General features: G+C 41.9%; 1 protein-coding gene across 2 annotated transcripts in view; it reads right to left on the reverse strand.

Moving 5' to 3' along the window:
• The window catches only part of TAOK3 (TAO kinase 3), a 134,421-nt gene that overhangs the window by 72,068 nt on the left and 42,736 nt on the right, over nt 1-19,617 (reverse strand). The window contains exons 3-10 of one of the 2 annotated variants that reach the window (XM_063144207.1): nt 18,368-18,579; nt 12,176-12,247; nt 10,054-10,155; nt 7,523-7,568; nt 7,231-7,327; nt 4,609-4,722; nt 2,795-2,886; nt 1,444-1,537 (exon numbers count right to left, since the gene is read on the reverse strand). In XM_063144207.1, the coding sequence (XP_063000277.1) occupies nt 1,444-1,537; nt 2,795-2,886; nt 4,609-4,722; nt 7,231-7,327; nt 7,523-7,568; nt 10,054-10,155; nt 12,176-12,247; nt 18,368-18,487 (737 nt within the window). In that variant the 5' untranslated portion in view covers nt 18,488-18,579. Of the gene's footprint in view, nt 1-1,443; nt 1,538-2,794; nt 2,887-3,215; nt 3,339-4,608; nt 4,723-7,230; nt 7,328-7,522; nt 7,569-10,053; nt 10,156-12,175; nt 12,248-18,367; nt 18,580-19,617 lie in introns of those variants that run through there. The other variant, XM_063144209.1, reaches the window with a different exon arrangement.

Here is a 19,617-nt window from a genome sequence, read left to right on the forward strand (position 1 = left end):
CAACTGCACTGAAACTAGCCGGAAACGCTCAGCCACTCCTACAGTCTCAGAATAGAATGGCAGAATTTGGAACATAAACTATTTTCTTGACATTGTTACAGGAGGACATCCATGGACAAGAGACAAGCAAATTTAATGAAAAATTAATTACTCTTGGATGTTCTGTAACAACAAATTTTAAGATAATATCTGGTTATATATTTTTCTTTTTACTGTCATGATTTTCTATTATATCTCCAAATATAACGGATTATTTATATGTTCTACTTTAATTTTTTTAAAAAAACAACAACACTTGGCAACTGTATTTGCCACGGATACTTCAGTGTTCCGTATGGTGGACATGTAAAGTGTGAACAATAGATGTGGATCGTAGGGATGGGCAGTTGTTCAGTGGCAGGGTACATGGTTTGCATGTAAAAGGTCCCAGGTTTAATCCCCAGCATCTCCAGTTAGTTAGAATATCAGGTAGAAAGACCTTTTTTCTGCTTGAGATCCTGAAGAGCCATTTCTAGCAAGAACAGACAATACTGGGCTAGGTAAGCAGGTTCTTGGGAACTGCTTAGGATGAGTATACATACACTAGTCATCTCTTTTGGGTCAGTGGGCACATTTTGGTATTTTGAGCCTAATTGGCACTCTCACAAAATGGCTGCCAGATGGGGGTACCTTGCCCATTCATGAAATGGCTGCCAGAAGCCAAACTGGGGAGACAAATAGAAAAGTAACTTGCCCAAGAACCTAAGTACAAGGCAGAGGTGGGGTCTGAGCTCGCAAAACACAAACCCACAGCTTTGACCGCTCTTGCCTTGAGACTCTGCGGCTGAAGAAATAACCAACGGTGGCTGAGGAAATAACCCACGGTGCGCTCCACACAACATGATAACCAACGGTGGTTCAAATAGTCAACTCTGCACAGCGTTGGTTATTTGCATTGGTTATTTCAGCCAAATAACCGACTGTTGGTTAAAAAAACTCCCTCCACACAACACGATAACCCATGGTGGGTTAAATAACTAACCATCGACTACTTAAACCACCATTGGTTATTGTGTTGTCTGAACCCAGTCAATGGAACCCATCCTTCCTTTTTCTAATTTTTAGAAAAATAAATTAAAATCTGGATGGGCAGGTCACATGTGGGCACAATACTATCATTTTAAGATGCACTTCTGTCATTCATGATTCATGCATCTGCTGCAGGAAACACCAGTTTAAGGCCAACATGATTGACACAAAAGTGTGGAAGCCACTGAGTGAGGACTGGAATCTGGTTCTCCCAATTCCATACCGATACACTGCCTACTGCACCACAACAGCTCTCGTTGTATTGTTACACATTGGGTAGGAAGGAGGATCTCATCTTCTGGAACAGAAGAAATCGTAGCAAAGGAGCCCAAGAATTTTCAAAAGCAGAAGTGGAAAGCAGGTGGCAGCTCTTACCATTCGTTTGACTGTAGCGTAGGGGAGTCGTTCTGAGCTATGTGATATAAGGCACTCATAGCATTCATATTGAAGAGGGGAGGTTTCCGTTCCGCTGCAAGAAGAGGGAAAGGGAGTAATGAGGGGGAAAAGGTGGAGTAAGCAAGAGAGTTTCATATTTTGCATTCAGGGAGTCTATGACAGCTATTTAAGATACTGTGGTGGCAAGCTGTGAAAGGCCTTAAAGGTTCAAACGTGCACCTTGAATTGAGTCCAGAAATGGACTGTGAGCCAGGGAAGATGGTAAAGAATTGGTGTCATGTGTTCATAACGCCCAGTCCAAGTTAGCAGCCTTGCAGCCATATTTTGAACTACATGAGTTTTCCAGAACGTTTTCAATGGAGGCCTCATGTATAGTGCAGTACAGTAATCCAAGTGGGAGGTTTTAAGCATCAATGCATTTTAATTTTCCTAAGCATTTGATGTCTGAGACCTTTTAAAATGTTTGCATTTTAGTACTGTTTACATTGTCCTGGGTTCTTAATTGTGCAACATATTTACACGGTCGTAGGTTCTGCATTATCATTCCTATTATTATTAATCATAATAGTAGCAATGATAAGGCAGAAGAAATTACAACCATGTAAAATAATAATATGAATAATATTTTAGTTTTGTAAACTTCCCTGTAGACTTTCTGAAGTAGAAACGTGGGGCTACAGGTTTTCTAAAATAAAACAAATAAAATAGCCTACCTGAAGACATAAAGCTTAGATAGTTGCTTGTTTTTTTTTAAAAAAAAAGGAAAGCTGAAGTTCTACAGATGGTGAATTGTGTATGCAAACCAATCACAGCATACATATAGCCTCACCCCAACACCTCTCTCCTCTTTTGCGTTTCAAAGCAGTTTATAGATTTTGTAAATAAGTAAATAAATAAACGCCCTGCCCAAGCTGCTGATCCCCAGGAGCAAGGGAAATGCCACAGCATAAACTAAGAAGAGGGATGGTCAATTCATAGTCCAGAGGCTGAATCAGGGCCCTGAAGCAATTTTATCTCTGGCAACCCTACCACGTCCAATTGAAGTGTCTGCTGACAGTTTCACTCTTGAAAATGTTTACTTTTTACAAGTGGCCAGAGACATTCTATGCCCTGTTAGAGTCTAACATCACATCCGTCTTCAGGCTCTGCATCTCTGCATTCATCGGCCATTCCATAACGGCAAAGTTCTTGCTGTTAGGGGTGATATTTTACAAGCAGGCCACTTTCCCGACACCAGACCAGTATCTGGGGAAACAGACTTGACCATCCCTGAATTATAGTACCAAATTTAGAAGGTTGACAATTGGCAGGATGTAGCCGTTTTACTCACCTAACTCTATGCATGTGATTCCAAGAGACCAAACATCTACCTTTCCATCATATTGTCCTTCATCCATAGCCAGGATTACCTCAGGGGCCATCCTACCATGCAGGGGTACAAACAGTGCAAGTTAGGCAACCCAAAAGGAGAAGCCACAGCACAGAGGGGTGGGTGGGTTGTGCCCCACCCTCTCCAGGTAATCCTCACCAGCCCAGTCACCCCAGAACTTAAAAGAATCACACGGAGCAGAATTAAGCCATGCTGGAAAAAAGAATACTCGCCTGCTTAGCAAAAAAAAAAAAAAACTTCTTCCAGAGGTGATGGTAAGGAGGTATGAGCGGAGCAAAACAAAAAGGGCAACCTAATGGCCTGCTGTTAGTGCAACATGCTGGCGGATGGGCGACCCACACCAACCTCATTGGCGTTGTACCTGGAGTCAGCCAGCAGGGGCTGAAAGGGTCCTAAGGCATCAATTTCAGTCTCACCAAAGGCAGTGAGTTTTCCCATTGACACACCAACAGTGTTTTCCTGGAGATGCTCAGCCTGGGAGTGCAGCTATGAAAGAAACAAGGGGATCTGGAGCACAGTGGGGGAAAGGGGAGGGGTGGGTTTCTAAGGTAACAGGTGTACAAGGCAAAACAGCAGGGAAATCCTCACCGGGGGCGGGGGCATATCTGCATTGCTGGTGTTGAAAAGACCCAGCAGCTGCAGTCTAAGTGCCCTCCCCATATGAACAGAGCTTCATGCTGGGCTGGGTCCTGACCTATTCCCATGTGTAGAATGGAAAAATAATATAGATATAAGAGATATCCTTTCTACAAGGATCCTTTGATTAGTTTCTAGCCCTGTAGGCGAGTGACCAATGAGAAGTGTGGAAGGGCACCTGGACACATCTCAGTGTCCCAACTTTAGGCCTTTACAGATGACAACACTCTATCCTCTCAGTGCTCTCAGCCAGGGGCATGGTAAAATGAATTGTAGAATAGTGGCTAAGACAATGAGCTGAGACTCTGGACCTTATCTACAAAATGGAGGTGATAATATTTCACAGAAACCACCCAAATTGCAGGTGGAATGGGAGCAGAGGGTTTTTCCCCACACACAGACGAGGCCTTGCAAGGCACAGAAATACTGCAGTCTCAAGAGGCAGACTTAAGGTGTCATTCAGGCCAGAAGAGTGGGACACACACACATGCACATGACAACAAGAGGATCCCATCAATTGTTGTGAACAGCTATTGCACAAGACAATGGTTATCAAGGGTGGGTGTGCAGAAAAAAAAATCTGGAGATTGCGCCTTGTGTGTATTGGCACAAAGGTACTGAGTTTGTTATTAGAGGAAGTGATGTCATGGACATCTTGTACTGCACAATGCAGTGAGGCAAAAGGCAGCACCAATAAGTGCCAGTGAAAACAGCAGGAGCATTGTGCGGCAATAGAGCTTGTTCAGACAACACGCTAAGCCACGGTGGTTAAGCATTTTGAGCTAAACATTATGGCTCAATGTATCATGTGAACCATGACTTAGCGTGTTGTGTGAACCATTCCTAACCATGGTGGCTACATAACCACGGATTAAACACGCTCACTAACCATTTGCTGAAAAAAAGGTCAGCAGCCTAACCATGGCTTAGCGTGTTGTCTGAACAGGCTCAGATTCAGCATTTGAAACAGCTGCTGCTTTCCCCCTGGAAGTATACTTCTTCAGCAACTCAAAATTGGGCAGCAAATTGCATGGTGTAATTCTGACACCACCCCGCCCCCAATTAATCTAAAAAAATCAAGATTGTATTTACAGGCTAAATCAAGTTGCACTCCTTACCAGTAAGGTGTCCCCACGAAGGAGTTGGCCGGAGAGGCTATAGATGCAGACCCAAAATCAGCTAGCTTCACTTGACCTGGCTCTGTTAGGAGAATATTTCCTGCTTTAATATCCCTTTTGAACAGAAGGAGGAAAACCACAATCATGGTTACAAAAGGAATTTCTTTATAATATGAATTAAACACCCACCCTACAGTTTTAAGTTACCACCTCTGGATAGGCAACTAGAAGATGGGGGGCTGGAAGGGGGTGTTCAGTCTCAGGGGCTTTCCATGGGGGTTGGACTCGATGGCCTTGCAGGCATCTTCCAACTTTACTATTCTATGATTCTATGTGGCCTCCAATATAGACACCAATTGCAAGGATACCCCATTATTATGCATTTCTGACGGTTTTCCACAGTCGATGGTGAAACACAGTTACAGGGCTTTAAAGCCCCAATTAAATCTCAGCATGAGCAGCAGATGAAGCTGTAACCAGGTTTTTCTCTTGTGTAGTTCATCTTACTCATGTGCTGAGTTATCAAACAGGGAAATGGACAAAGTGCATAAGAGGAAAATTCCCTGTTGGTATTTATATGCCTTACACATCTTAATCACCCACATGTTTAGTTTTTTTTAACGGTTTTTAATGTTTTATGTGTGTACGTTCTGTGTTTTAGAGTTTTAAATTTTGTATATTTGTTTTTATCTCAATTTTAGAATTTCTGTAAACCGCCCAGAGAGCCGTGGCTATGGGAGCGGTATATAAGTGAAATAAATAAATAAATAAATAAATAAATAAATAAATAAATAAGAGATTTAAAGCATGCTGCAGGCCTCTACAAACTTCAGGTAGAATGACGTCATCAATTCATAAATGCCAGGAAAATTCTGTTCCTATAGACAGCACATCACAACTCTGTGTTTGCCATAGAACCAGGCATTTAAGGGATGCATTATCCTCAATATGTGAATAAGATTCACATTGTTCATTTCTGCGAATTCCAGAATGACAAATCACCTTATTGTGTCAGATTCTCCCAACATGTATGATCTAATAATGGTCTGTATGGAGCCTTTCAATTCTGGTGGGTTAAATTCCCTTGCATATAAATTTTCAGACAGCTAATTTTGCCATTGTCATTATGTCTATTGTCCCACTATTTTATAAGCCACACTTCTCTATAACAATACAAGAGGATGGGGATCTGTCACCACCATAGTGCTAAGACTGAATCGTGGCACATACACTAAGGCGACCCTACAGGTGTGCACCTTGGGATTATTTCATTTTTAAAACGCATTAATTAATTTTAATTAATGTAAATATTTCCATGTGGTTGAAGCCTGCAATAATATCTTCAGCCACCAGGGGAAGACTTCCCTAAAGACCACAGAACTTTGAAGGAGAGATCGATGAATCTGTCAATTTCGGCTTCTCATTTTTCCAATCTTATATTTGGCTGGTCTTGAACCTTCAAAACTTCTCCATTCTTAAGATTCCAAACTTCTATTTTTTTTAAGTTTACCTGAAAATTCATAAGCATTATGCTGGCATATTCCTCTTAATACGTGCATTTTTGCTTAATACACTTTTTTTGCAAGCAATTTTCCTAATATAACACATATCGCTCTTATATACATTTCAGACAGATGTTTTGAATGAAGAACTTCGTTGAAAATTCAGAGAAGCACAGATTTTGAAGAATAACCAAGTTTTGGTTTGCATTGTGGTTTGAAAGTGCAAAATTCGGTGAGCTCGTATTAAAATGTCATCTGAACAAATTCTCCACTAGCCCTATTTTGCAATACAGTTTGAGGACAGGGGAGATTAAGAGGGTGACACAGTTACATGCCTCCCCCACATCAGGGGAATGCAGAGGACAGACTCCCTCCCTTAAGGGGCTAAAGGGGTGTGTCTGGCAGGGGCGGGGCCTAAATGTGCCAGCAGGCATGGGTTCATTCAGACTGGGTGGACGCAATGTCTCCAGCACTCTGACAGTTGAGTAGGTTTGCTTGAAGGCTTCAACCAAAAGGGAGCCAGCATGATGTAGCAGTTAGACTGTTGGACTGGGAGTCGGGAGATCCAGGTTCTAGTCCCCACTCAGCCATGGAAGCTCACAGGCTGACTTTGGGCCAGTCCCGGACTCTCTGCCCAACCTACCTCACAGGGTAGCTGTTGTGAGGATAAAATAGAGAGGATTATGTACACCACCTTAGGATCCTTGGAGGAAAAGAGGCGGGATATAAATGTAATAAATAAATAACTTACTTAGTAGGCTGAAGGGCAGTTATATGCCTAATCTATCCCCCTTTCCATGGGGCAGCCCCATCAGAGAAATGAAGTGGGAAGACCTTTCCTTCAGGGGTCTATAGGTGTGCAAAATGGCACAGGCCATGCCAAGGCTGCCATCAAGCATGGCTTCACTCAGATGGGGCGGGCAAAATGTGTCCAACTCTAAAAGTGCCCCAGACTGTGAACCTGATTTTTGGGGCTGGGGGAGGAATGCAAACACATCTGGAACAGTTAGAATACCACCTCTCCCAGTCAGAGGAATCAATGCATTTATTTCTCTTTGCATTCCATCAGTGCAAAGAACTCCACCTCCGATATGTAAAAGAAATAACCCTGTGAACTTACCTATGTATCTTACAATGAGAATGCAGGTAGGCCAGCCCCTGCAAGGCACCATCGGTAATGGCAGCAATCTCCACTTCCTGAAGTGGCTTCTTATGAACTGGATTAGAAAAAGAAGAAGAAGAAATCGTACAACATTCTGTTTATGCAATGCTAGGGTGGGAAGGGCTGTTGATTCTCTGCCAGTAGATTCCCTCATGTAAACCATGGTGATTATATCAACACAAGCAGAAACCTTCTTCTAGGCACAAGGACAAAGATTTGAGAGGGTGGTAGAAATACGTCAAAGGCTTACCTTCCAACAAATCCGAAGCTGATCCTAAGCAGTACTCCATCACTAACTGCAAGTGGTAGAAATAAATGCAGCCATTAATGAGCAAGAAGATCAAGAGTGCATTATACAGAATTTATCTACATTACGTGTTTAAACCAGTTTAACAGTCATTCCCTTTCCTTGTTGAAGCCTGGGAACTGTGGTTTTGTGGAGGGTGCAGTCCACCAGGAGAAGAGCCTTGAGTGTGGTGGCCCCTTCTCTTTGGAACTCCCTGCCCCTGGAGGGCAAGGGTGGGCGGCAACAATAAGCTGCTTCCAGGACCTTCTGAAAACAACTCTATCCCAGGAAGCCTTCCTCAACTGACAAGTCACTGTTTTTATTGGTCCTTTGTTTTAAATTGAACAATTTTAATTTGCTGTTTTTAATTTTCTTTTTTACTGTTTTATTCCTATGTGTCCCGCTCTGGAACCTATTTTAGATATAGAGCGGTGTATAAATATTGTAAGTAAGTTAAATAATTAATTAATAAATTTAAACAAAGCTCAACAGATTCAAACTTTTGTTCCCAGGATTGTTTGGGAGGAAGTCTTGACAATGAAAGTGTTTTGCTACTAATGTAAGTTTGCAATGTAGTACACCAGAGGAGTTTGCAGAGACGCCCAGGAAACTGAAATTTTAGTTTCTGCTCAGTAGATGCTCACATTGACATGAGATGACACATTTAGCAATATTGAGAGCTACTTCAACATTGACATGTTGATTTTGGGTTGCCATGGCTACACTGGTCAGATCTCTCCCTCTCTTAAGTTCCAAGGCTTCACACAGGTGAAATCAATGGGGCACCATAAGCTATGAACCAATACTGGGGGATTATGGGGCGGTATCTTAAAACTTAAATGGGGAAAATTAAGGCTTGGTTAAGAATTAGGCAGGAATTAGGGCTTGGTTATAAAATTAGCAGAATAATGTGGTAAAAATTTACTCAAAGAGTGCAATTTCAGGCTGCAGACAGAAGGTTGCATATCAATCACATCCCACCCAAAGCTTCAGCTTTGCCGTCCCCTCAACATGCGATTCTTCTATGTGATGGGAGTCTTTCTTCCCATAGAGCATTCAAATATGCGACTCCTCACCTGTAGCATGAAAGCTTTACTATGTGATTCTGCTGGTTGTGGAAACTAGTCCCTAGGGAGAAAAATCCACGAGTGAATAGTCCCACGGGACTATTTTGATTCACCACAAGCTGTCTTTCTCTGCGTGTATACATTGCTTACGTATGCTGAGAAGCAACACAGAAGAGTGGCAGAAAAATCCTACATGTGAGGCTCACAGCAACTCCTACAAAGAAGAGCCTTCTGCCCACACAGATTCACATATTGACCAGTCTCATATTTTTACCAGTCGTTCAAAGATGCTTCAATTGTAAGCAGCGATTTTGTTTGCCATTATTACACTGGTCTCCCCCACAGCAAATGTATTAAGGGCATGAACATAAGAAGAGCCCTGCTGGATCAGACCAAGGGTCCATCTAGTCCAGCACTCTGTTCACACAGTGGCCATCCAGCCGTCGGCCAGGGACCTACAAAGCAGGACATGGTGCCACAGCACCCTCCCACCCATGTTCCCCAGCAACTGGTGCACACAGGCTTACTGACTCGAATACTGGCGATAGCACACAACCATCAGGGCTAGTAGCCATGGATAGCCTTCGCCTCCAGGAATTTATCCAACCCTCTTTTAAAGCCATCCAGATTGGTGGCCATCACTACACCTTGTGGTAGTGAGCTCCATAATTTAACTATGTGCTGTGTGAAGAAGTCCTTCGTTTTATTTGTCCTGGATCTGCCACCAATCAGCTTCATGGGATGACCCCAGTTTCTAGAATTTGAGAGAGGGAGAAAGGGTAGACACACTTTTCTAAACACTCTGGAGGAATGCATAATGGGACATAGCCCTCCAGTGCGCATCCATTCATGTTTATGCAGCATACGCAAGTATCGCTGCAGCAATATACAACTGTAGCATGAGTCTGAATCAACACTTAGAGAGGCCTCATTCCAAGCTTTTCATCTCTTTTAGCTTGATTTTGCATCCACCTGCATAGCTAAAGGTGGGGGACGCAAGTGTCAGTGTGACAATCTGCTTTAATTTGAAGTGGGGAGGGGGGAGGAAAAGAGCTAAATCAATCCCCCAGAAAAGAACAGGCAAGAAGCCCATACATACTGTAAAGAGGACAACACATGCAAAGCACTCAAAAATGAAACAATGCTGTGAATGAGATAAGCAGAAACAGCCTAAGAAGGGAACATCCGTTGCTCCCTTGGGGTGCATCATCACCCTGGCAGTGCAGCCCAAATAAGCCTGAAGCAACCCAGTAGTGGACAGCAACTTCTGTAAATATTTTCAGTTTCCCTGGAGGTATCTTCAGTGGTTACAGGCTTTAAAAATAAATACCAGTAAAAGACAAATGAAATATTCAGCATTACCACAAACAAACAAATGTTTCGTAAAACAGTCTATCGGAGTCAAAATCTGGGGCAACTTCAACTCACCCAGGCAGTGTGCTCTTTCAAGTAACAGCCCTTGTACTCTATGGTGTTGGGGTGCTTTAGCTGTCGTAGAAACCGGACTTCCTTGATAATATCCTGCCATTTCTGTTTTAAAAAAAGAAAAGAGGTCAAAGGAACTTGGTTCTAACATCAAGCCTTGCATTCTCCGGAACAGCCATGAAGAACCTCTGGCCTGCAGGCCTAGTCTGGCCTGCAAGGCTGTTTCCCCTGGGAATGTCATGGCCATAAACTATGTCCTTCCCTCTCCCAAGCCACACCCCCTGAAAGAGCTTTCCCTGCTGCTCACGGGCCCCTCAAGGAGCTGCTCTTCAAAAGAGAGTGGTGAGCTAAACGGCTTGAGAGGTTTTGCCAGCGGCTCGCCTTCTCTGATCGAGGAGCATGAGCACATGCGTGAAAAAAGTATGTGTGAATGGTTGTGTGTATGTGAATGAATGGGATGGGGTACAAGCATGTCAGGGGGCACATGCCAGCAGTGGCTAGGGCCCTGCCCACTTCTGGCCTGCAGCCCCCAACATGCTTGCCTGGAGCTAATTTGACCCTTGCTCTAGAACATCACAGGGACAGAAGCAAAATAGAGTGTTTCCAAGGTAGGCTAAGGTCAGAGACATTTACTTTTCTGCCATTTCACATGGAGTCTTACATCTGGGCAGAAGATGGATGTGAGAATCTCAGTTCTGTTTCCCCCCACAGTTTTTTAGCAGGAGGAATGGGGCAATGATGCTAGGGAAAGCAGAAGGAAGAAGGAAAAGAGGGAGACCAAACAAGAGATGGATTGACCCCATAAAGGAAGATATGGACATGAAGTTACAAGAACTGAATAGGGTGCTTTACAGCAGATGCAACTGGATGTCGCTGATTCATAGGATCGCCATAAGTCAAAGTCGACTTGAAGGCACATTAACTAAATAACTAAATAACTAACTATAGGGCAGTGAAGTTTTGTCAGTCAGCATCTGCTAAAGTTCTAAAGAGCAAGGGGTGACTTTTAAAGGCTAATAGTTATCAGAGGGCAATTGACACTAGTCATCAACACAAAATATGCACATTAAGCCAACATACGGTGTTGCATATTAAGGAAAACCTGAATAAAGTTGCATGAGTTGCATGATTTCAAAATTTCAATTTTTTGCTTGCTTTGGTCACAGGGATGATTAAGAAGCATTTCAGGACATGTCACTATGTGTCTAGTAGAAATTTGTCTCCTATTTAGAAGAAGTAAACTGTGCAGCACGAAGAACTAAAAGGAAAGTAAGTTAGAAAACAACTGTCCAGTGAATTGCAGTAGTAGCACAGAATGCTCACAAACCCTCCAGTTCCTGAATAGGAAGCGTCAGCTCTAAAATGTTGAAGATCACTGCAGCTAACCAAAAAACACTTGTGCATGATTCTAGGTACAAGGCGGATTATGTGGCAAATCGGGCTGGGGGACTTAAGAGACAGTATGGAAGAAGGTTAAGGAATAAGAGAGGCAATGTGGCACAGTGGTTCGTGAATTGGACTAGAACCAAGGAGATTCAGGTCCAATTTCCTATTTGGTTTTCAGCTCCTGCAAAGTACTGATAACTTTATGCCAGTCCCCATCTCTCAGATCAACCTATCCAAAGGGTTGTTATGAGCATAACTCTGGAGGAGCTGGGGGAAACCTTGTATGCTGCCCTGATTGGAATGGGAGGATAAAATCATAGTAGTAGTAGTAGTAGTAGTAGTCGTTGTCGTCTATGTGTGTATGAGGGTGGATAGAGAGGAAATACAATGCAGGGCCTGAGAAGAGCAGGAGTTGCATTTCTAGAAAGGTACAGAAAGTGTGGATTTCACACATAGATACAAGCTTTAACATTTAGGTCTCAGGAAATATTTCATTTAGTACTTTGCAGCATCTGAAAGGCACTCAAGATTCTAGTGCTGGAAATAGTTCAGGGTCTAGATTCCCACTTCATTTCATTAACAAGCAAATGCTGATCCTGATTTTAATTTTTTCCAATGTATTTTCCCTATAGAAACAAGTGTCAATACACCACTGAATAGCCTGCCTTGTTGCTGTAATGCTAAGGTAGTGCTTTGCTACTAGAGGTTGGCAATTTGCAATGGGGGTTGTCCTTCTTACCTCATTCATTTGCTTTCCACTGTAGGACATCTTCTTGATTGCCACCACCTCATTAGTGCGGGCATTGGTGGCCTGGAAATAGGGGTGGGGTGGAGGAAGGAAGAAGTAACATGTAACAAATTTTCTCATTTTCCCCTACAGCGAAGCAAACAAACAAACGCCTTCTGGAGACATCCTTCCACACTCAGAATTAATTCAACTCTGCATCAGGGTTTATACCAGGATCCAACCACTCTGTCTCCTTAGTGCCCATTGCTCAGAATTAATGCACTGAGGAGCTCAATGCAAACAGCAGGAGCACGTGCCAAAGCCTCAAATCTTTGATTCAGGAGTCAAATGTTAACCTTGAAATCAGTGATTTCTCTCTCCCACACAGCCTTAAGGAAACAGCAGACCCCAAAGGCCTCTGTGCCACATCGTTATTTTGCCTCCCACTGCAAAAGCTTATAAGGTTATCCCAAAATCATGTGGTGGGATTAGATGCTATCCATAATGCAATGATTGGCCCTATCTGCCATAGAGACAACATCCACCCAATAACAGCCTTAACATCAGTCAAATACTCCTATTTTATTATGCCAAGGACGGTGCTCAAATGTTTTCAGCAACTGTGCTATAACTGTAGAACTTCCTTCCACCCATCCAACTCTGTGTCTGCTCTGAAATTCATTGGAAACATTGAGAAGACCTCTCTGTTCAGAGCTGGCTTTTGGGAAGTTGGTTTAAGATGGTAGGTGGCATCAGAGCTAGCAGTAGGCAGGCTGGAAGAAGCAACTCAGGGCAGATAGACTAGTAAGCTGTTACTGCAGTCTATGAGCAGTTTGGTCTTAAAAATATATTTTTTAAAAAAAGCCTTGATGGATCAAACCAAATGTCTGTCTAGTCCAGCATCTCTTTCTTATAGTGGCCAGCTTTGGGAAATCCACAATCAGGGCATGAGGGCAACAGCCCACTCTGGCAGGAGCTCTCCAGCAAATGGTAGCTACTGATGGCCTGGTAGCTACTGATGGCCTTATGCTCCATAAATTGCGGAGAGACTGAAAGAACTGGGCATGTTTAGCCTGGAGAAGAGAAGACTGGGGGGAGACATGATAGCTCTCTTCAAATACTTGAAAGGTTGTCACACAGAGGAGGGCCAGGATCTCTTCTCTATCATCTCAGAGTGCAGGACACGGAATAATGGCTCAAGTTACAGGAAGCCAAATTCTGGCTGGACATCAGGAAAAACTTCCTAACTGTTAGAGCAGCACGACAATGGAACCAATGACCTAGGGAGGTCATGGGCTCTCCCTCACTAAAGGCATTCAAGATGCAGCTGGACAACTATATGTCAGGGATGCTTTAAGGTGGATTCCTGCATTGAGCAGGGGTTTGGACTCGATGGCCTTATAGGCCCTTTCCAACTCTACTATTCCATATCTTTTTAAAGCCATCTAATCTGGTGGCCATCATTACATCTAATGGGAGCGCAAATTCCATAGCTGTGTAAACTAGTACACTCCCACCAACTAAACTAGTAGTAACTATGTGCTGTGTAAACTAGTACTCTCCCCACCATTCAACTTCATTGCAATGTTCATTTTTTATTATTATGGTAACCCTGAATGTGTTTTAGCCAGTCACAAGTCATATATAAAATCAAATACAATAAATACATCAATACATATATTACATTATATTACATAGTATTATTCCACATATGGCTTCCGATAGGACGCCATTTGAATTACCATAGTTCTTAGAGTACATCCTTATTCAAAAAAGCTTTCCTTCATTGCATAACCCTGGGCTTTAGTATTATGAGAGAGGAAGAAAAACTTCACTTATATCCACTTTGTCAGCAACGTGCATAATTTTATAAACCTTGATCATCTTTTCCCTAGAGATGTAAAATTTCCAGAAATGTTGAAACCATGGGGGCGGGGGTGTTGGGGGGAAACCAAAATGTGGAGAGAGAAAATGGAAAAAATAATAAGCAATAACTTTTTTAAAAGAGCTTTTATAGTCCTCCAGATATTTTGGATTTCAGGCACCAAGGCCAGTGGTCAGGAACGCTGGGAACTGCTGTCCAAAACATCTGGAGAGCACCAGGTTGGGGAGGGCTGCTTAGGACATAAAGTAGCCTTTATGTTCCTAAAGTTATATTATGCATGACTTGGTTTGCTCATAAAATTACTATTTTACAAAACTTTAAAAAATATACTCAAGTAAATTTATTATTATTGTTTGAAGAAACTATACTTTTAAATTTTAAAAGTAATTTTATGAGCAAGCCAAGTCACACGCAGCATATTTTGGTTCCTATTTTATGTCTGACCAGTCAACAAGTAGTCCTCGAAATATCTGAAGCAGCCTAGAAGCCAGAAGAAGCAGGAAGAACTGGAGGCAGAGGAAAGTTTGAGTACAGCATCTGTTCCATTTTGTAAGAAAGCTTAGGAATTGTAAACTACCATATTAATTTACGAACCTTTAAGCAATCTCAACCTATTATTTGAAGAGTGACATTTTATTCCCTTTTATAAATCATGTCCATTAATGAACATCTGGATTTGTTGTTGTTGTTAATTTTGAAAGATGGTTTCTAATGGCAGTGTCAATCCCATGCCTGTACCATAGGAACCAGGCATGTTAAAAGCTTTTGTAGCTGAGGTAGTATTTCCTAGTGCTGAGGTCTAATTGAGAACTTTATTAAAAACTGTGTCAAGTGAGTTCTATATTCCCAAGCCTCAAGACTTTATTTTTAAAAAAGAAACTTATTTGGGATAATGCACATGCTGTTCTGTCACATCTGATGACAGTGGCAGTATTACCTATCATGCTTTTTTCACATGTTTTTTTTTAGATTAGAACTACATTAATTGACCGCTATAGCATCTAACCAGAAGAAGCCCACAATCACATGACTCTGTAGAACAAAGCACAAACTGTCAAGAATGCACATTTTCTTCTATGGTGCTTCTACTCACATGTTGGGAAACTGAACAATGGTTGGAGCATTCCTAAATGTCTTCCAGCAAAAGATACACAAGATCAATAATTTTAATGAGGTATGGAAGAAATAACTATGTTGGGAATTTCCCCCCAGGGCTTCATTATTTCTCGACATTTTACATCTCTAGTCTTTCTATAAAAGTCTTATTACATAGTTTTTAGAAATCATTTGTGAGGAGTAAAGGCTAGGGGGAAAATTATAAACATCTTGTCTTAAATTTGAAAAATATGTCATAATCCGCAAATATCCAATATTTGGGGGGGGGGGACACACATGATTCCCCCACCCTGTATTTTTGGGGGGTGAGTGTGTTGTGGGCCTTCACAACTGTTTTTCCCCCGCACTCACACCCCTTTTTTTTCCTAAACTAAATCATCACTAAATCATCACTTTTCCTCCTGGGGAACCGTTCCAGTCCCCTAATGATTCCAGTTGCCTTTTTCGAGCAATACAATAGTTTTTTTTGAGAGGCAGCAATCAGAACTGCATACAGTATTCCAGTGTGGTTGCACCATTTGTGAAAGGCGTTATGATACTGGTAGTTTTGTTTCCTATCCCTTTTCTAATGATCTCTAACATGAAAATTTCCCTTTCCACAGTTGCTGCACAATGGGTTGAAGTTTTCACTGAGTTGTCCACCATGACCACACGATCCCTTTCCTGGTTAGTCACTAGCAGCCAACCCCATATGTGTGTGTGTGTGTGTGTGTGTGTGTGTGTGTGTGTGTGCGCGCGCGCGTGTGTGTGTGTGTGTGTGTGTGTGTGTGTGTGTGTGTGTGAGAGAGAGAGAGAGAGAGAGAGAGAGAGAGAGAGAGAGAGAGAGAGAGAGAGAGAGAGAGAATGGGGTCGGCTGGCAGTGAAAGACCAGAAAAGGGATCTTATATATGAAAGTTAGGATTTGTTTGGTCCAACATGCATAACTTTGCCCTTATCTATATTGAACTGTACTTGCCATTTTATTGCCTGTTCACCCATGATGGAGAGATCCTTTGGAACCTCTTCGCAATTCCTTTTTGTTTTTACACCCTGAATAATTTCACTGCTAACCTGTCAACTTGGTCATTTTTGTCTCAAAGGACAAAGTTGCTCAGTGTGAGACAAAAAATGACCTAGCTTATGGGTGAGCAATCTCATTGGCCTCTTTCTTCACCCAACAGCCAATGGGCAGCAGGATGTCCTTTCACCCACATCTACTGGAAACACCCAAGTGAAAGGGGCAGCAAGCCAGTGGTTCCTCCTCAGGATGGATAATTTAAATCACTACTCAGAAGGACTCGATTTAATCATGTGACTTCCCCCCCCCCCAAAAAAGTGCACTCTATTCATTGAATTTTTTGACACTTAGCACTTAAGAGGTAAGGGGTTGATTCTGTGTACATAGATTTGCAAAGGAACAATGGGATTGCGATCTCTGCAGACACAAATTCACAGTTTTGAGAACTGTAAAACCAAGCATCTGTGATCATATCTTTTACACAGAAAAATTGCCCAATAATCTTACAGAAGCCTCTGAAAGAGCATGACATTGTGAACGGATTAAAGGAATTCATTTACCAAAAAATTTAAACATTGCATGAATATACAGCCTCATGCTACATAATTAAAAACTAATCCTTATTTCATGATGAATAACCTTTGGACTATAATGTATCTTAAATAGAAAACTATCTTTAGATAGATTTTTCCTCAAAAAGCATTTATTTTAAAAAATGATTTAAATAAAAAAAATTCATTTTTTTTATTTTTTATTTTTAAAAAAGCATTGATTTTTATCCACCCTGTTCCTCCTCCTGGCAAGTTTTTATGGTGGCAATCACACGGAGAGTAAGAGTCCCTAATTCAACATCCCCACCACCTTACTGGTTGCATTAGTTTTCAATATATTCATTATGTCTAATAGGATTTGTTACAATTCCAGTTGTCATCTGTCCCAAGCCTGCAGGTAGAAATTTAAATAAATAAAAGAGGGCCGTAGAAGGTTAGCAGCTTTTATATCTGGAAAGGGCTATTTATAAGCTTGAAGTGAATCAGTGGTTCTACATCATTCTACTAATAAAAATGAAGCTTTATTTGTAAGCCTCCAAAAGCACTTCCTTGTGATGCCAGTAATGTCTGATGTTTCCCTCCCGCACCCCAAATGCTTAAAATAAGCTATGAATAGCTCCAGAAGCTGACAGAGGTGTGGCAACAGACTGCTTGGTGTGATCTCCTTGGCTGGGAGGAGAATTGTTCCCCGCAGAACACTCTTCGTAGCGTTGTCTGGTGGAGCTTTAAATGATTAAAGAAGCATGGCTCTACTTTCCTTGAAGGATTAATCCACAGCCTGAGACATCTTACAGTTAAATAACAGGCTCATCAGACAGACTGTAAGTAATGCCATGCGGCAGGCTGCTTTAAGTGACACTGCCTCATTTTCAAGGAAAAAATGTATCATTTCTGCAAAGCAGAGGAACTAATAAGTTCAATCTACTTCATTTATAAAACTGGGTCACCTCCTTTAGATAGCACACAAGCAGCCATCTTTTGCAACTGAAAGCATCCAAAAACCAAGAAGCTAGGCTGTGATGTGAAGCTCTCTTTAAAGTGCCAATGTTTATCTTCATTAATTTAATAAGGAGTCCCTGGAGGTCCCTGATCCAAGTCTCATCTCTGCCACAAATTCGCTGGGTAGCCTTAGGCAAGTTACAATCTCTCAGACACAGCCCCCGGTCTGCATCCTCAACTGTAGGATACCAGCTGGGCGTGTGTGCATGTTGGGGGAATATCCATTTATGTTCTTCGCCCTTTTTCGGTAGTAACATGGAATATTTTAGCAACAGTTCAATTGCTATAAAAGCCAACCTACAAGTTTGGCAGAAAACTCGGGTCTGGATACCCCATTACTACTTCTCTACACCACAGCATCAAAGAGAAGGAGATTTACAGGGGAGAAGGAGTGGGTGTATATTTGGTTAATCCTTCTCCCACACATCACTTTCCCCCTGAGAATTGCAGCTTCTCCTTACTGCTTCTACCCTCTTCCTACTTGATCCCACTTCTTACCCACTTTTACCTACTTCTGTAATGAATGCCTTTGGGGGATTATGGCAGAGAAGGGTACAAACAGCTTTGATTAATGATGGCAAATCTCTTTCTCAAGCTTATTACTACCCCAAAAAATGCTTTTCATGCAGAATGAATAGAAAGCAAAAACTACTTACAAAGTAAACAGCTCCAAAGCTTCCATGTCCAATTTCATGCAAACCCACAAACAGTTCCTGAGGATCATCTTTGTAGAATAAGTCGGCTATATCTGGGTCCTTCGGCACCCCTTTGCGCATGTTGAACGGTATTAGGACCTTGCTCCCACCTCAAATTCCCATGTAGTTTCTTCCCTCATTGACAATGGAGTTTGCAGGTAACAAATCAGAATCTTTCGAGAGTGGGGGAAATGGGGACAATTAACCAATTAAGTCTTGAATCCATTTCTACTCAGGTGCTTTCTATACCGAGATTTAGGAAACAACGTGTATGTGAGAGAGAGACTTTTCTGTATTCTCCTAAGTAGTTCTGCTTAATTGCTATACAAATAAAGTTATTCTGAGAGCATTCCATTGATTCATTTAATTCAAAATATTTATATCCTGTCTTTCTGCTTAACAACAGCCCTCCAAGGTAGCTTAAAATAAAAGGAAATTTAACATGCCACGTTTTGTTTTTTAAAGGGAGTGATGACTGAAAAAGGTACCGTGCTCCAAGGGCTTTAAAACATTACACAGTGGCCTTGTTTGAAAATAGCCTCTCCTCCTGGCTTCATCCCTTGGGCAGAGGGTTTTAAAAGGTGGCCTAAAATAACTTTAAATAAATAAATAAGATTGGGCTACTGGATAGTGTGTCACTTCAGGTTCTTCCCAGCAGCAACGCTGAGCGGAAACAATGGATATTACAGTTGTGGCTCTTTCTATGGCCTCCCTTAGTTCCCTAAAAGTGATTTAAACAGCAATAAAGTCTAAATTCCACTCAAGTAGCAAGCAACTGTTTCATGTTTATGAGGTACATGAGCCTGGGCTTACAACCCCCCCAAAAGAGATGCAGTGTTACAGGGACGGTCTTTGGATGTCATGCTAAATTATGGTTTAGTGAGATGTGAATGAGCTTTGCCTCCCCTTGGGCTGCTGTGCTTCTCCCTTGCTGTTCCTCCTCTGGCCTGGCCACAAGAAGGAATTAAGAAGCTTCTGCTTTTGATTAATTTCAGCTTGCTGTGCTGTCTGAACCCGGCAAACCACTGTCATTGACTTCAAATTGTGGTTCGCAAAGCTGGTTTGTTTAAACTAACCATAGTTAACCATAGTTTGATGGGTTTGGATGACACAGTAAACTGTGGCTAATCAAAAGCTAAAGTAAAATTTTCTGAACTCTTCCTCGCAGCTGTAACCAGAGAACAAAGCATAAAAGCCCAGGGTTCACATTT

Source organism: Elgaria multicarinata, chromosome 18, assembly GCF_023053635.1.
Source record: "Elgaria multicarinata webbii isolate HBS135686 ecotype San Diego chromosome 18, rElgMul1.1.pri, whole genome shotgun sequence".
In the NCBI taxonomy this organism is placed as follows: Eukaryota; Metazoa; Chordata; class Lepidosauria; order Squamata; family Anguidae; genus Elgaria; species Elgaria multicarinata.